Source organism: Xyrauchen texanus, chromosome 48, assembly GCF_025860055.1.
Source record: "Xyrauchen texanus isolate HMW12.3.18 chromosome 48, RBS_HiC_50CHRs, whole genome shotgun sequence".
Lineage (NCBI taxonomy): Eukaryota > Metazoa > Chordata > Actinopteri > Cypriniformes > Catostomidae > Xyrauchen > Xyrauchen texanus.
In genome coordinates, this window is record NC_068323.1 from 6026161 (window position 1) to 6040991 (window position 14831).

The 14831-nt window shown below is 42.5% G+C and overlaps 1 protein-coding gene across 4 annotated transcripts in view; it reads right to left on the reverse strand.

Moving 5' to 3' along the window:
* LOC127639896 (uncharacterized) overlaps positions 1-14831 on the reverse strand; it is a 269802-nt gene that overhangs the window by 253796 nt on the left and 1175 nt on the right. Inside the window, exons 2-6 of one of the 4 annotated variants that reach the window (XM_052122217.1) lie at positions 14142-14465; positions 13069-13452; positions 8308-8409; positions 8138-8163; positions 5580-7850 (exon numbers count right to left, since the gene is read on the reverse strand). In XM_052122217.1, coding sequence (XP_051978177.1) covers positions 7773-7850; positions 8138-8163; positions 8308-8409; positions 13069-13452; positions 14142-14465 — 914 coding nt within the window. In that variant the 3' untranslated portion in view covers positions 5580-7772. Of the gene's footprint in view, positions 1-5579; positions 7851-8137; positions 8164-8307; positions 8410-13068; positions 13453-14141; positions 14466-14831 lie in introns of those variants that run through there. The other 3 variants (XM_052122216.1, XM_052122219.1, XM_052122218.1) reach the window with 3 other exon arrangements.

The window sequence follows — 14831 nt, forward strand, 5'->3', positions numbered from 1 at the left end:
TAAGGGAAGTGGGCATCCGCATACTCAACTACCTCGACGACTGGCTCATCCTAGTCCACTCTCGAGAGTTACTGTGTGCCCACAGGGACCAGGTGCTCAGGCACCTCAGCTATCTAGGGCTACAGGTCAACTGTGAAAAGAGCAAGCTCCCCCTGTTCAGAGCATCTCTTTTCTCGGCATGGAGTTAGACTCAGTCTCAATGACAGCGCAGTCAGTACTGAAATGCCTCACCATGTTCAAGCCAGGCACAGTGATTCCTCTAAAACAATTCCAGAGGCTCCTGGGGCATATGGCATCCTCCATGGCAGTTGCGGTGCTGGGGTTGATGCAAATTAGACCGCTTCAGCAACGGCTTCAGACTCGAGTCCCGAGATGGGCATGGTGTCATGGCGCATACCATGTGTTCATCACCCCCGCCTGCCACCAGACTTTCAACCCTTGGACAGACCTCTGTATTCTGCACGGTATATGCGCAAGTAGGCATTTCCCCAGTGAGCCTACTTGCACAGGTGCTGATCAAGGTCAGGGAGGACGAGGAACAAGTCACTCTAGTGGCCCCCTATTGGCCCACCCAGATTGGTTCTCGGACCTCACGCTCCTCACGTCAGCCCCTCTCTGGCAAATTCCCCTGAGGAAGGACCTTCTTTCTCAGGGACGGGGCACCATCTGGCACCCACGACCAGATCTGTGGAACCTCCATGTTGCCCCTGGACGGGACACGGAAGACTTCAGTGGCCTACCACCTGCTGCTGTAGAGACGATCACTCAGGTTAGGCCCCCTCTATGAGGAGCCTGTATGCCTTGAACTGGCGTCTGTTCGCTAAGTGGTTTTCTTCCCAGCAGAAAGATCCCCAGAGATGCACAGTCGGCTCTGTGCTTTCCTCTCTGCAGGAGAGGTTGGAGGGACGGCTGTCCCCTTCCACCTTTAAGGTGTATGTAGCCGCTATAGCTGCACACCACGACACAGTGGGTGGTAAGTTCTTAGGAAAGCACGAGCTGATCAGTCGACTTGTCCCCAAATGGCTGTTCGACACTCATACCAGCATCAGGGGAGGTTACGTGCCGGCCAGGTGTGCTGGCTATGCAGCACACAGTAGTCTGCCCGTTTCGCACCGCCAATCCACATAACACAGTTCAGCTAGTTGTGCCGTTTTTGTAGGGGACCCCTAGTGTCGCTACATCGACACAACGTCGAGTGAGTGACAGATAGGGAACGTCCTGGTACTTCTGTAACCTCCGTTCCCTGATGGAGGGAACAAGGCATTGTGTCCCTCCTGCCACAACACTCAACTTCCAGCTGAAATGGCCGGGACCTTATTCTCGGCTCCTCAGCACAAAACCTGAATGAACGGTATGCATGCCAGCTCCATTATACCCATATGTCCGGGGGAGTGGCATGCAAATACCACTCGCCAATTCCCATTAGCTTTTATCAAAGATCAGAGGTGTCTCGGGCTCCCAAGAGTGACCCCTAGTGTCACTACATTGACACAACATCTCGTTCCCCCATCAGGGAACGGAGGTTATGGAAGTAACCAGGACGTTTTGGGATATCACAGTTATTCCTGAAGAGAATGATCCACCAAATCAGAGAATCATGGCAAATAAAGTGCATCAAAAGAGCTCTGATGCAATGCACTGTGAATGATGCAAGCAAGTCGCACTCCCTACACTCCCAAACTACTTGTATATTTGTACTGTATATATCTGAAAATGTTTGCAATAAGATCACTATATGTGTTTCTAAACTTATAATCAACAACTTTCATTTAAACTTTTCCTTTATTTGTTTTTAATTGTCTTTATTTTTGTGATTTTCTCACAGAAAGCTGAAGAAGAGACTGTGGTGGAGTACATCGGTGTCTTCATGAGAAGATAAAATACTCTCATAAATCACACCCAATTAAACCACAAAACCATGCTTTCCCTCAACAGTATTTCAGCTTTCCTGAATTCTCATTACCCCTTTATTCTTACCTGCCAACAGGAGAGAAGAAGCACTTCAATGGCAGTATCCTGTATATATCCCAGTCACTTCAAGAGAACTTTCATTATATGTTTTTCTATTGTAGCCTAACATGAAAAAACTTAAAATCTGTGTTTAATGTTACATATTAGCTTATTTCAAATGTCAACAAAACATATCTATCAGATTGGGACCTGCTAAGCATTCATATATATCAAGCTATTCAAAAAAGACAATACTAGCCTAAAAAATAATTATGAGTTTCAATAAAGTCCAGGTGCCATTGTAGTAAATTATTTATCACTCTTGTTGAACCAGATTGCCGAATTAAACAAACCACTGTCCTCCTCCTCCTCTTGTTTAGTCGTTCAGCAGATCCTCGTTAACGATGACTGATTCACGCATTTTGTTCTTGAACAAGTGTACCAGTACATTCAGTTCTACATTCATTCAGACTCAAACGACCGACTCGAACTTCTGCTGGTAAAACCAATGAGATGCTCCTTAACACTTCTCAGTGGTCGGGACCCACTAGGGGGCCTCAGCACACTTCCAGGGAGGCCTCAAGGTCTCTTAATACTGTGTTTTGTCATCATTACAGTAGAAATATCAAAGGAATCTTATATTAGATATATGTTATAATATAAATATCTAATTGCTTATGGGGGGCGTTTGGAGTCAAAACGTTTGAGAACCACTGACTTAACAGACTCTCGAATGCTATCGGTTCACACCATAGTCAATCTCACAGACATGAAAAGTGCGGGCCGGCCAAAACCTGTGACACTTATGGTTCCTCAAACATTTCGGAGGGCCATATTTGGCCTGCGATGTGTAGTTTGGGGACCCCCACCTTAGTAGGAGGGTTCTGGCACAATTGCATGTAAACAAACATTTAACACAATGTAGTAAATATAGTAACTGTAATAAATGTGTAAATACATAAATATTTATAGGCACAGTCATACATTGTGAGGTATTTTAACTTCAGAAAACTCTTCAAGTATATATTTATACATTTAACAAAGGGTAAAAACAAAATCCATAATAGTTTTGATAGAGTAGCACTTAAAATATTCATGGACCAGTGTACTTCAACAATGCTGATATTCTTCTCTGGTCTCCTGTCTAATATTTTATTCATGTTTTACTGTTCATCAAGGATGATTTTACATGGTTATATTCTGGACATATTGGTGAATGTAAAGTATGAATACAGGAAGTGTGTGTAGTGTGAGAGAATGCATCGGCACTACAAGTTACACATTTTGCATTGAGCACCATCTTGTGCATAAAGCAGGTAAGAACCGCTCTCTGTGCCCAAAAGAGTGTGTTATAAATACTCATTTATGCACAACACAAACCACTGACCTTTCACATCTGAATCTGAATTCTGATTATATGATGATCATTTACAACATCAGCACATTGAATAAACTCCAATATGGCGTCAAACAGCCGTGATCATTTCTTATTGAGGTCAGATGAGTCTGTAATCTAGACAACTGTACTTTTATTGGTCAAGTGACCTTGTAAACAGGAAGTGTCCATCATTTCTATCCAAGAGAAGCACATGGGAAATATAGTCGACCAACAGAATTGAATTAGCTCAATTTTATCCCCGAAGTTCTGAGTTTGGGGATTTGTCCAAAATGTCACTATTTGTAAAAAGGATCCGGACAGTCTGGAGAAAGTTGAGTCGCTGGTTTATACTGAAAGTAATTTGATTTAATTAAATGTTCTGGTTATAATATTTGGAGTAAGATGACCCGTGTATCTAAATCAGTATTTTCTTAAAGGCTTAAAAATGTTTCACATAGAAAAATGATCAAGTCAAAGTTTGAACAAATGCACATTTATAATTTAAGCAAATGTTTGATAATTTTGTCATCCAATGTATTTAATTTATTTGTTGATCTGCAATCCCCGTCTCGATACGGCTCAGCTGAGGGAAGAAAGAACTGACACAGACTCAATGGTATCAAATCTCTCTTCAACCTTTATTGTTTCAGCTTTCTGTTTTATGGTCCAGAAAACCACATTCCACTGGACCCTCACTAATGAAATAGTTCTTTACCTTATATGGGGTGACATACATGTTTGAGCTACATGTGAAACGTGAGATCAGAGAGGAGAAACACATTCCTTAGAACATCTTTAGAACGGGACAGCTGCAGCTACCCAACAAAAGAAGTTTAAAAGAGGCCTTCATTATTCCACAATAAATATTTCTAAGATTTTGTGGTTGCGTCTTCAATAGCACAAATCAGTTCATTTAAACAGCACCTTACAGTTCAATATACTGCAACAGAGTTTTGTGATACATTATGAGTTTCTTCTTCCTCTGATCTGCATGTTGTTATTCTGTATCATTACAGTCACATATAATGTTGCACAATGGCAGTTTCAAGAGTACAGAACATCAAACATTATTCAACATATTTAGGTCTCACTGCTCCAGTAATTATGCAAATTCTTCTTAATAACGAGGATCTACATGCTGGTTTGGAAAACAGCTGTTGCACCATTGAACAATAACATACAACGTTAAGACAACGTTATCAGGAAACCCAACACAAGACTGAAATACACTGAAAGATCATTGATGATAGTGTAGTTCCTTTAAAATAATAATGAATAAACATGATAATTATTGATCAAAATATCCCCAATATGAGGAAAATGCTTTAGAATATTACATTGATTTGATCTGACCAACAATTTTAGTGAACATAAAAACATTTAACAAACGCTTGTCTTTTGTGCCTCATATAAAACTGAAGATGTAACACAAGGTATAAACAAGGTATAAATAAATAAATAAAATGTATCAATTGTCACACATTATACATACATTTCTGCATATACATGGTGAAATTATTTATTTTTCACATATCCCAGCTAAGCAGGGGTCAGAGTGCAGGGTCAGCCATGATACAGTGCCCCTGGAGCAGATAGGTTCAAGGGCCCAATAGTCTTGGGGCTTGAACCCCTGACCTTCTGATCAGTAACCCAAGAGTCTTAACCGCTGAGCCACCACTGCCCCAAAAATCTTTAGATCAATGATGTTATAAACGACACACAACATGACAATTCAAAATTACTTAGAAAATAGAAAAATATTGTAAATATATCAGTAAAAATGTGTTTAGTAAAATATGGAAAAGCTTTATCTAAGACTATATATTATTGTTTCAGGATTGTGACGGGGTGATTTCTGGTTCAAAGTTTGCACTGAAAAAAGTCAAATAAATATATAATTCTTGTGTGTGTGCTTATTAGATGCAGCTCTGATCCAGTCATTGCTCACATCTCTCAAGATTAGAGGTCGACCGATATAGTTTTTTTCAGGCCGATGCCGATCTTTTGAAATCCGGGTCGGCCGATGGCCGATTAATGTTGCCGATTTATTTTGGCCGATATGTGCTTGTTTTTAACCTCTTATTTGAAAGATAAAATGTAACACAAATAATTACTTAAGATAGACAAAATTTCTCATTTCACATTTATTGAACACTTGACACCTAAATTAAAAATGTGTAATGTAAAAACATATTGTATAAATAATGTATAACACATCTATTAAATAAACAAAGCAGGTGTTACTGAACTGCTCCGAGACACGAAGGTTGAGATCCAAATGCAGCTTTAATTAAGGGGCAATCCAGACACGTAATCCAATATTCAGAGCATCCAAGAGAAGCACAGGCTTAACTAGGGATGTGTATCGTTAATGTTTTAATGGTATTACTATCTTACCGATACTGCTTATCGATCCGGTACTTTAACGGTATTCTTAACGGTTCTTTTTGTTTATATATATATATATATAATAAACAAAGATAAACGTTATATAGGCACAGTGATTTAATTTCAGGAAGGTCTACTAACATTACTGTTCAGGTGTGGTTTAAAAAGAAATCTAATAATCTAGTAATCAATTGTAAAATAACACTGCATAGTTTATCATAGATAGATTAATGCTTATTAATGCAGAAGTTATTCATTCAAGAGCTGTAAGTGATTTTCTCTTTGCCTTTTGTTGTTTGATTCGCAGTAATGGCTCAATCGTCAGCATGTTTATTAGACCGCTTCCCCTTTAAGACTGAGTTCAGATCTAATAGACTCCTGATGCACCATATTTTCTCCCCAACTATTTCCATAACTACGTCCATTTAAGACATAAACTGTGTTTAAGTGAATCTCCAAGCCGGTCGTTTTGACATATTTTTGTGAATAGTTGATCGTTTAGACGCGCACATGAAACTCAAAGTAGCCTATACTTTGCTTGTCTCGTTGCGGTGTGTTTCGGAGCGCGCGCCGCCTTGGGAACGGTATCTCTTGTGCTCTTTTTATTATTAAATGCGTCCCGCAATTTAGCATCAGTAGCTAGACTGCATTTTACAGCAATCACCGATCGTGCTGATTCTGACGTTAAGTTTGAGTTTTAGGGAGAAATGTCAGTGCACCGCTGTGAAGGGAAGGAAGTTGTGCTAGACAGAATGCGGCTTATGTATATTGTTTTTATAATCTTTGGAAGGCGAAATATAAAATAAAATCAGACTAATATCACAGATCTAAAGTGTAAATGGGCTATGTTTGAATGTTTAGTTCTGTCACTCATTTAGCTGGGCTCGTTTTGGGCTTCGCTGTGGCACCGCGTGAGCGAGATTCTCTCTCTCTCTCTCTCTCTGACTGCGAATAGCTCAATTGCATCACAGACAGATGGTTTCATATTATTACACATAGAAATGGCTGGCGAGATAAAATAACTTTCTCTTTACAGCAATAATAAATGTATTTTCTTAATTTCTCCAGTACCGACAGCAGAACCGATAACGTCCGAGCTTACCAAAGCCAGTCCTTCAATAGCCTATAGCGCGTTGGTATCTTTTTTATTACTTATTTCTCTGCATTGAGTGACAACCCTCTCAAATATAAGACACACAAACAGAACAAATAAAAGTCTCAGATTCACTGTCTGTAATTGCAAAATTCTTGCTTACTTATTGTAACACGATAGCAACCCTTCTGCTGTGATAATGCAACTTCAACTACGCTATCAATATCCAAAGTAGCCGAACGTCATGTCGCGTTTTTTCTCGAAGTTGGCAGTAAAATATCAAACGTTTTTAATTAAATATAAAGAAGTTATACAAATTTAATCCTTACTGTTTTCTCCAAGGAACTTGGCTCCTTCCTTAGGCACTGGATGAGGTCTGTTCACTCTGCTGGAAAATGACTCTAGGGGCAGCGTGCGTCGAACACGTGTTCCACAACAACACTAGGCTGCCCACAGATGCGCCTGCCTAATAATCGGCTTGATATGCTTGGATATTGGCTGATGCCGATTATGTAAAAAAAATGCTAAAAATCGGCAGATTAATCGGTCGACCTCTACTCAAGATCACACGTCTTTTAAAGTGATCCAATCAGTTTAGAGTGAGAACAGACCAAATTATATATAATAAACATTTATAACTCCTTTTTCACTGTAAATCTTGCCATTGCAGTCTTAAGGCACAATCACGATATCATATACCAGAAAAAGCAGCTTCTATGCAAAGTAAAATCACTCTATATGTGCAAATCTAAGCATAATATTATTGTCTGAATGTCATAAGAGCTTTTAATGACGTCGCAGGGGCGTCCCGTATGCCAGTGGTGGTGCTCATGTGGGCAACACAAGTAGTTCAGCTGGCATAATGTCTCAGATTCAACATTGTTCCTGTAATCTCTCCACTGTCCTTCTCAATACAAAAATAATAAAATAATGTTAATGGAGAAACAGACTGATAGTCTCAATCTAATCAGTTATCAAATGAGTCGTCGACTCGTTCACTCCGTCATTCTGATGAGGTGGTGGATTCACTCCGTCATTCTCCTGTAAATAAAACGCAGATTTCAGTTACAAAAACATTCAGAAAATAACAGAAACTGACACAAGAGAAACTACCAGCACAACAGTCATCTTTCTGTGAATAAAGTCCTGTTTGAAATAAATGAATAAAAGCAATAATCCACAAGAGTTCATACATTACAGTGAAGTCCTCTTATCTGTGGTCAAATCACTGTAATGTACAGCCTCTATTGACTTACTGTTGAATCTGTTGTGAATTGAGTTTTGTGCAGTCAGAGATACAGAGAGATTCAATGCACATCATATCTTACCTGATCATCACACGACTGCGCTTGACCTGTTTTAAAAACAATAAACTCATTAAACACAGATTCATTTGTTCATAAGAAAATATTTGCACATTTTCACATCTTTTAAAGACTCGTTTTGCCCAATAAATCTCATATTGTCCTCTTTTATATCAGCTGTATGTAATACTTGCCCTGACGTCTACAGAGATAATAATCTCCAGCAGTCACTGCAGTCACGAGCAGCAGAACAACAACACTTATACCTGCTATTACACCTGAAGACAGTCCTGAATCTGTAACAGTTAAAGAGACAGTCATTAATGAAACTTCTGTGTGTGTCCAGACAGTGTCACAAAGTCCTGCCCGTCTAATCTATAACAAACACTATGAAACATCAGCAGATCTGAGAGAGGAAATATGAATCTGATTCAGCAGAATATTGCAAATGGCAGCAGCTTGAATTGTGTTAAAGTACTGATTGCTCAGAAACAAGACTGTAACTTGTGCTCCTGCTCTCTTTTTCCACCACCTTTCTCTCTCTCTATATTCGTCTCTCTCTGTAACGATTGAGGACGGAGTCAGACAAGGGATGAGGATCCAAATGCGGGGTTTATTAGACAAGACTGGTAACGAACAGGTATGAACAAACAAAACTACCACGATGGGCAAAATGAAAACAAAACACGAAGACACGGAACTGGAAACACGGGAACACAGGCATGGGAGCGTAACATCAGAGAAACAACAACGTCACATACAATCAACGAAAGACCAGGACTGAACCAAAAACCAGGATATAAATACATGAACACGGGAACAGGGGACCAATGAACAGACAGAACTCAAACAAGGTAACAAGGTGATTAACAGAAGCGAAATGGTAGATCAACGAGGGCAGGTGCAAACAATGAACGGTGAACACGAAAGCTAACAAGGCAACTATGGGGTTACAACAGCGACAAAAATGCTAAACAAAGGGCAACAGTGAAACAAGACACGGTAATAAGAGAAACTACAACAGGACAGCACAAAACAAAAGACAATCGTGAACATGGCAGAGCAAAAGACAACCGTGAACATGACAGAACCCCCCCCTCAAAGGATCGGATTCCAGACGATCCTAACAAAAGGAATAAATTACAAAAAAAAACACAAGAAACAAAGTGAGGGCACCAGGGGCAAACAGACAGCCCAGGGGGGCAAAAGGGGCAGGTAGGCAGTCCAAGGGGGCATAAAGGGCAGACAGGCAGACCAGGGAGGCCGAGAGGGCAGACAGGCAGACTGGGGAGGCCGAGAGGGCGGGCAAGCAGACTGGGGAGGCCGAGAGGGCGGGCAAGCAGTCTCTGGGGGTGTGTGAAGGGAACCGGGTCAGGTGGCCTGGGGGGTGTCCACCGGGTAGGGACAGGTTTAGGAGGCCAGGGAGGTATCGACCGGGCAGGAGCAGGTCTAGGTGTTCTGGGAGACGGCCACGGTAGGGGGACAGGTTTGGATGGCCCGGGGGCTGGCCGCCAGGCAAGGGCCGGTTCAGGGGGCCTGGGAGGTGGCCACAGGACAGAGGCCGGTCCAGGAGACCATGGGGGCGGAGCAGAGGCAGGCAGAGCCATAGGGGACACTGTGGGTAGAGCAGAGGCAGGCCGAGCCGAGGGAGGTGCCAGAGGCGGAGCTGTGGTTGGCGGAACCATGGGAGGCTCTGTAGACGGGGCCTCGGGAGGCAGAGACGAAGGTGGCTCAAGAGACGGAGCCGTGGTAGCCGGGGCCAAGAAGGACTTCGGAGGTGGAGCCGTAGAAGGCCTGGGAGGCGGCGCAGTGGAGGGCGTAGGCAGAGCCGAGGGAGGCCCAGGAGGCGGAGCCGAGGAAGGTTCGGGAGACTCAGGAGGCGAAGCCGAGGGAGGTGGAGCCGTGGGAAGCTCTAGAGGCAGAGCCCTGGAAGGCTCGGGAGGCGGAGCTGAGAGAGGCTCAGGAGGCAGAGCAGAGGGAGGTGGCGCCGTAGGAGGCTCTAGAGTCTCTGGGAGCAGAGACGTAGGAGGCTCTGGAGGCGGAGCCGTGGGTGGCTCGAGAGACTTGAGGGGTGGAGCCCTGGAAGGCTCGAGTGACTTGAGGGGCGGAGCCCTGGAAGGCCCGAGTGACTTGAGGGGCGGAGCTCTGGAAAGCTCAAGAGGAGGAGCTCTGGGAAGCTCGAGAGGAGGAGCTCTGGGAAGCTCGGGGGGCGCTGGCTCCTGGACGGTCCTGGCTTCTGGCGCTGGCTCAGGGACGGTCGGGGCTACAGGCGCTGGCTCAGGGACGGTCGAGGCTACAGGCGCTGGCTCTTGGACGGTCATGGCGATTGGCACTGGCTCTTGGACGGTCACGGCGACAGATACTGGCTGGGTGAACGTGAGATGCGCTGGCTTGGGTTCGCTGACCGTGGCTGACGAGGACTCAGGCTCGCTCACGGTGATGTGCGAGGACTCAGGCTCGCTCACGGTGATGTGCGAGGACTCAGGCTCGCTCACGGTGATGTGCGAGGACTCAGGCTCGCTCACGGTGATGTGCGTGGGCTCTGGCTCGCTCACCGTGGCATGCGTGGGCTCTGGTTCGCTCACCGTGGCATGCGTGGGCTCTCGCTCGCTCACCGGGAGGCGGAAGCCCGTCTTCTCTCCCTCCTCCGGGCAGACGAAGTGGGCCGTGCTGGCTCATGGAAGGCGACTGGGGTGAGGGTGACCTCGTTGACAGGCGGGACTGGCGTGACAGGAAGCGCCATGGGTGACTGGGGAGTCACCACCGAGGGAGGCGAGGTAGGATCCTCCTCAGCGACGCCCACGGTTAACGGTGAGCCGCCGATCCGTAAGGTTGCCTCCACAAATTCGCAGAGCTTCCACCCGCGCGTTGCCGGTGGCAACAGCTCCCTCAGCGAGGCGTTCAGGTTGCCCCTGAAGAAACTCACCAGGATGTAGTCCGGGTAGTCAGAGGCATTCGCCAGCTCGAGGAAGTCGCCAATGTGGTCTTCGAGAGGGCGGTCCTCTTGTTTGAGGCAGAGCAGGCGATAGTTGGCCAGTTGGACCGCTGGATCCATTGTTGGTCTTTCGTTCTGTAACGATTGAGGACGGAGTCAGACAAGGGATGAGGACCCAAATGCGGGGTTTATTAGACAAGACTGGTAACGAACAGGTATGAACAAACAAAACTACCACGATGGGCAAAATGAAAACAAAACACGAAGACACGGGAACTGGAAACACAGGCATGGGAGCGAACATCAGAGAAACAACAACGTCACATACAATCAACGAAAGACCAGGACTGAACCAAAAACCAGGATATAAATACATGAACACGGGAACAGGGGACCAATGAACAGACAGAACTCAAACAAGGTAACAAGGTGATTAACAGAAGCGAAATGGTAGATCAACGAGGGCAGGTGCAAACAATGAACGGTGAACACGAAAGCTAACAAGGCAACTATGGGGTTACAACAGCGACAAAAATGCTAAACAAAGGGCAACAGTGAAACAAGACACGGTAATAAGAGAAACAGGACAGCACAAAACAAAAGACAATCGTGAACATGGCAGAGAAAAAGACAATCGTGAACATGGCAGAGCAAAAGACAATCGTGAACATGGCAGAGCAAAAGACAATCGTGAACATGGCAGAGCAAAAGACAACCGTGAACATGACACTCGCTCAGGTAGTATGCATACTTGTTTCATCTACATATTTATAATTTGTAACGATCATATCTAAATTGTACTCATCTGACTTTACTGTTATTAAACATTTCCTCTTTAATGTCTCGTTGAATTTCACTGTGTAACTAATATTAATATGAAACATTTTAGTGATTTATATTGTATAATATTAAGATCATAATAAGGTTTTAATGCTCTCACACATTATTGAACTATTCTAACTGCGCTTATTTCTGTCGTTGGTATAAATAGCAGAAGGTGTTAATAAACAAGAAATGCAGTTTTACTTAATCTTGGTGTTAAAGGGAGAGTTCACCCAAAAATAAAAAAATTTTCTCATTATTTAATCACCCTCATGAGATCCCAGATGTGTTTGACTTTCTTCAGCTATACATGCTGCTATACAAATAAACTCATTTGAATAAAAATAGTAAAATATCTCAGTTCAGCAGGTCCTTGTAATGCAAGTGGATGGTGATCAAACATTTGAAGTTCCAGAAATCACAGACAATCATCATAAACATCATCCATACGACTCCAGCAGTTAAATTATTGTCTTCTAAAGCGATACGATTGCTTTTGGTGTGAAAAAATATCAATATTCAAGTACTTTTTAACTCCAAATCATGCTTTTGGTCAGGAGTGGTACACGCGTGTGACGTAATCGTGTTGGCATGTTCACCTGAGACACACACGGAAGAGCAGCTGTTTACAAATGAAAAGGAGGAACGCTGTAGAGAAGATTCATTGGTTTTGGTTTAAATCTCTTCACTCACAATGGTGTGTTTCTGTGCTTATCCTGGATGTCTCAACCGAGAGGAGAATGTGAGATTACCTCTGTATCATGCCAATACAACACATGAGAGCGCTTGGACTCCACCCTCTCGTGAAGTGTTGGATCATAGTTCAGAAGTACTTAAATATTGATTGTTTTGTATGAAAAGTTATCATTTTGCTTTTGAAGGCATTAATTTAACTGCTGGAGTCATATGGATGATGGTTGTGATGACTGTCTGTGATTTCTGGAGTTTCAAATGTTTGATCACCATCCACTTGCATTATAAGGACCTACTGACCTGAGATATTTCACTATTTTTATTTAAATGTGTCCTGCTGAATAAAGAAAGAAATACACATCTGGGATCTCATGAGTGTGAGTAAATAATGAGAGAATTATCATTATTAAGTAACTATCCCTTTAACATTTCTTCAGTCACCTGCATTACAGTTTGAATCACTGCTATCAATTAAATACACATTAAACAACTAAACTGCACTCACTAATGACTGTAACACTGAAGGTCTTTCTGCTGCTGAAGCTGATGCTGCGACGACGACGACGACTGATGCGGCGATGACGACGACTGATGCTGCTGCTGTTGCTGGTGATCTCTCGTTGATATTCTCCAGTGTCTGTGATTCTGCTGTTTATGATGGTAAAAGATCCAGTCTGATGATTCAGCTTCAATCGTTCTCGCAATCTCTCATTTCCAGTATCACACTGCACATCTGTACAGGCCTCACTGGGATTCCCATTGATCTGAGCTATGAGAATACCATTAAAATACCATGTGATCCAATAATTTAGTGTTTCAGTTACACCAGAATCTAAAGAGACAGACTCTCCCTCCTTCACCTTCTTAATTACATCAGTCCCAGAAACACCTGAAACACAAATGCACAATCAATCTTTTTAGGGGAGGAACAAAACAACACTTCTGCTTCAGATATGGTGACTCTGTCAATACCATCAAATCTCAATGATTCTTGAATCATGAAGTTTGTTATCAAGACGAGTAAGAACATGTTGATGTTATTGACGTGGACACCATATCTGATTTGGGCACCGTCTGTTCATCAAACAAAGTGATTTTTTTACTTAAAAGTGCTCGAGTCGTGTCATCTTTTACTGGGGTTTTGTTGTGTTTTTTGTCCTTTATGGAGCGAGTCACTTTATACCTTCATAATATGACTAAAGGATGTGTGAAGATTTATTTTCATTTTGTGCTCCATTAAAGAAAGTCAGAAGAGTTTGGAGCATTATGGGGAGAAAATAATAATAGAATTTAATTTTGGGTAAATTATTCCTTAAATGAGATGAGATGGAAAATCCAGTTTAAGATGGGAACTGTGTTTTGGAACATGACTGCTGGTTTCTAGCTGGTCCAAGCTGGTCATTAACTGGTCCATTAGCTGGAGACCAGCTTAGACCAGCTACCAGCTTGTCATACCAGGTCGAGGTGGTCATGCTGGTTTTTAGTAGATTGTCGACCAGTTTAGACCAGATACCATGTTCCAAAACACAGTTACCAGTTTAAGTAAGTTTAGTTTTAAACATTCATTTAAAGACTCACCAGCTTCAACAGTTAAAATGAAGATCTTGTCACTGAAGTCAGAGCTGATAATCTGTAGTTGATAATTTCCAGTGTGTTCAGTTGTGATGTTTGTGATGGTAAGATCTCCAGTCTGATTGTTCATCTGCAGTCTGTCTCTGAATCTCTCAACACAATGTTCATCAGTGCAGATCTTCATGTCATTTCCAATGATTTGAGCTATACGATTGCCTTTAAAATACCATCTCATCATGTCTTCTGGTTTTTTTATATATCCAGTGTGTAGAGTGAGCGAATCCCCCACATTCACTGACACAGATATTTGCTCATCAGCTGCAGAAACAACTGAGACAGAAGAGTAGAAATATTCTTCATTAACTTTAATTCTATAGAAGTCATAAATTCATGCACATTTACACAGACGTGTTATTATTATTATTATTATGTTAAAGCTGCCTAACCTCCTGTTAAAATCCACTCAATCCCACAATTCACAACCTGCATTTACGTCAAATCTTCTTCACTTGAGTCTCAGAATTAAAACTATTATTAAGAAATAAGAGATGAATGCCAGAAATTCACAACCTGTTTGTCAATGAACTAAAACAGATTGAATAAAGCTATAAAAACTACATTAATACAAAACAGGTTTATATTTATTCTACCGTTCCTCATGAATATTAATTGTTTCATGAGTGATGTTTTTAATCT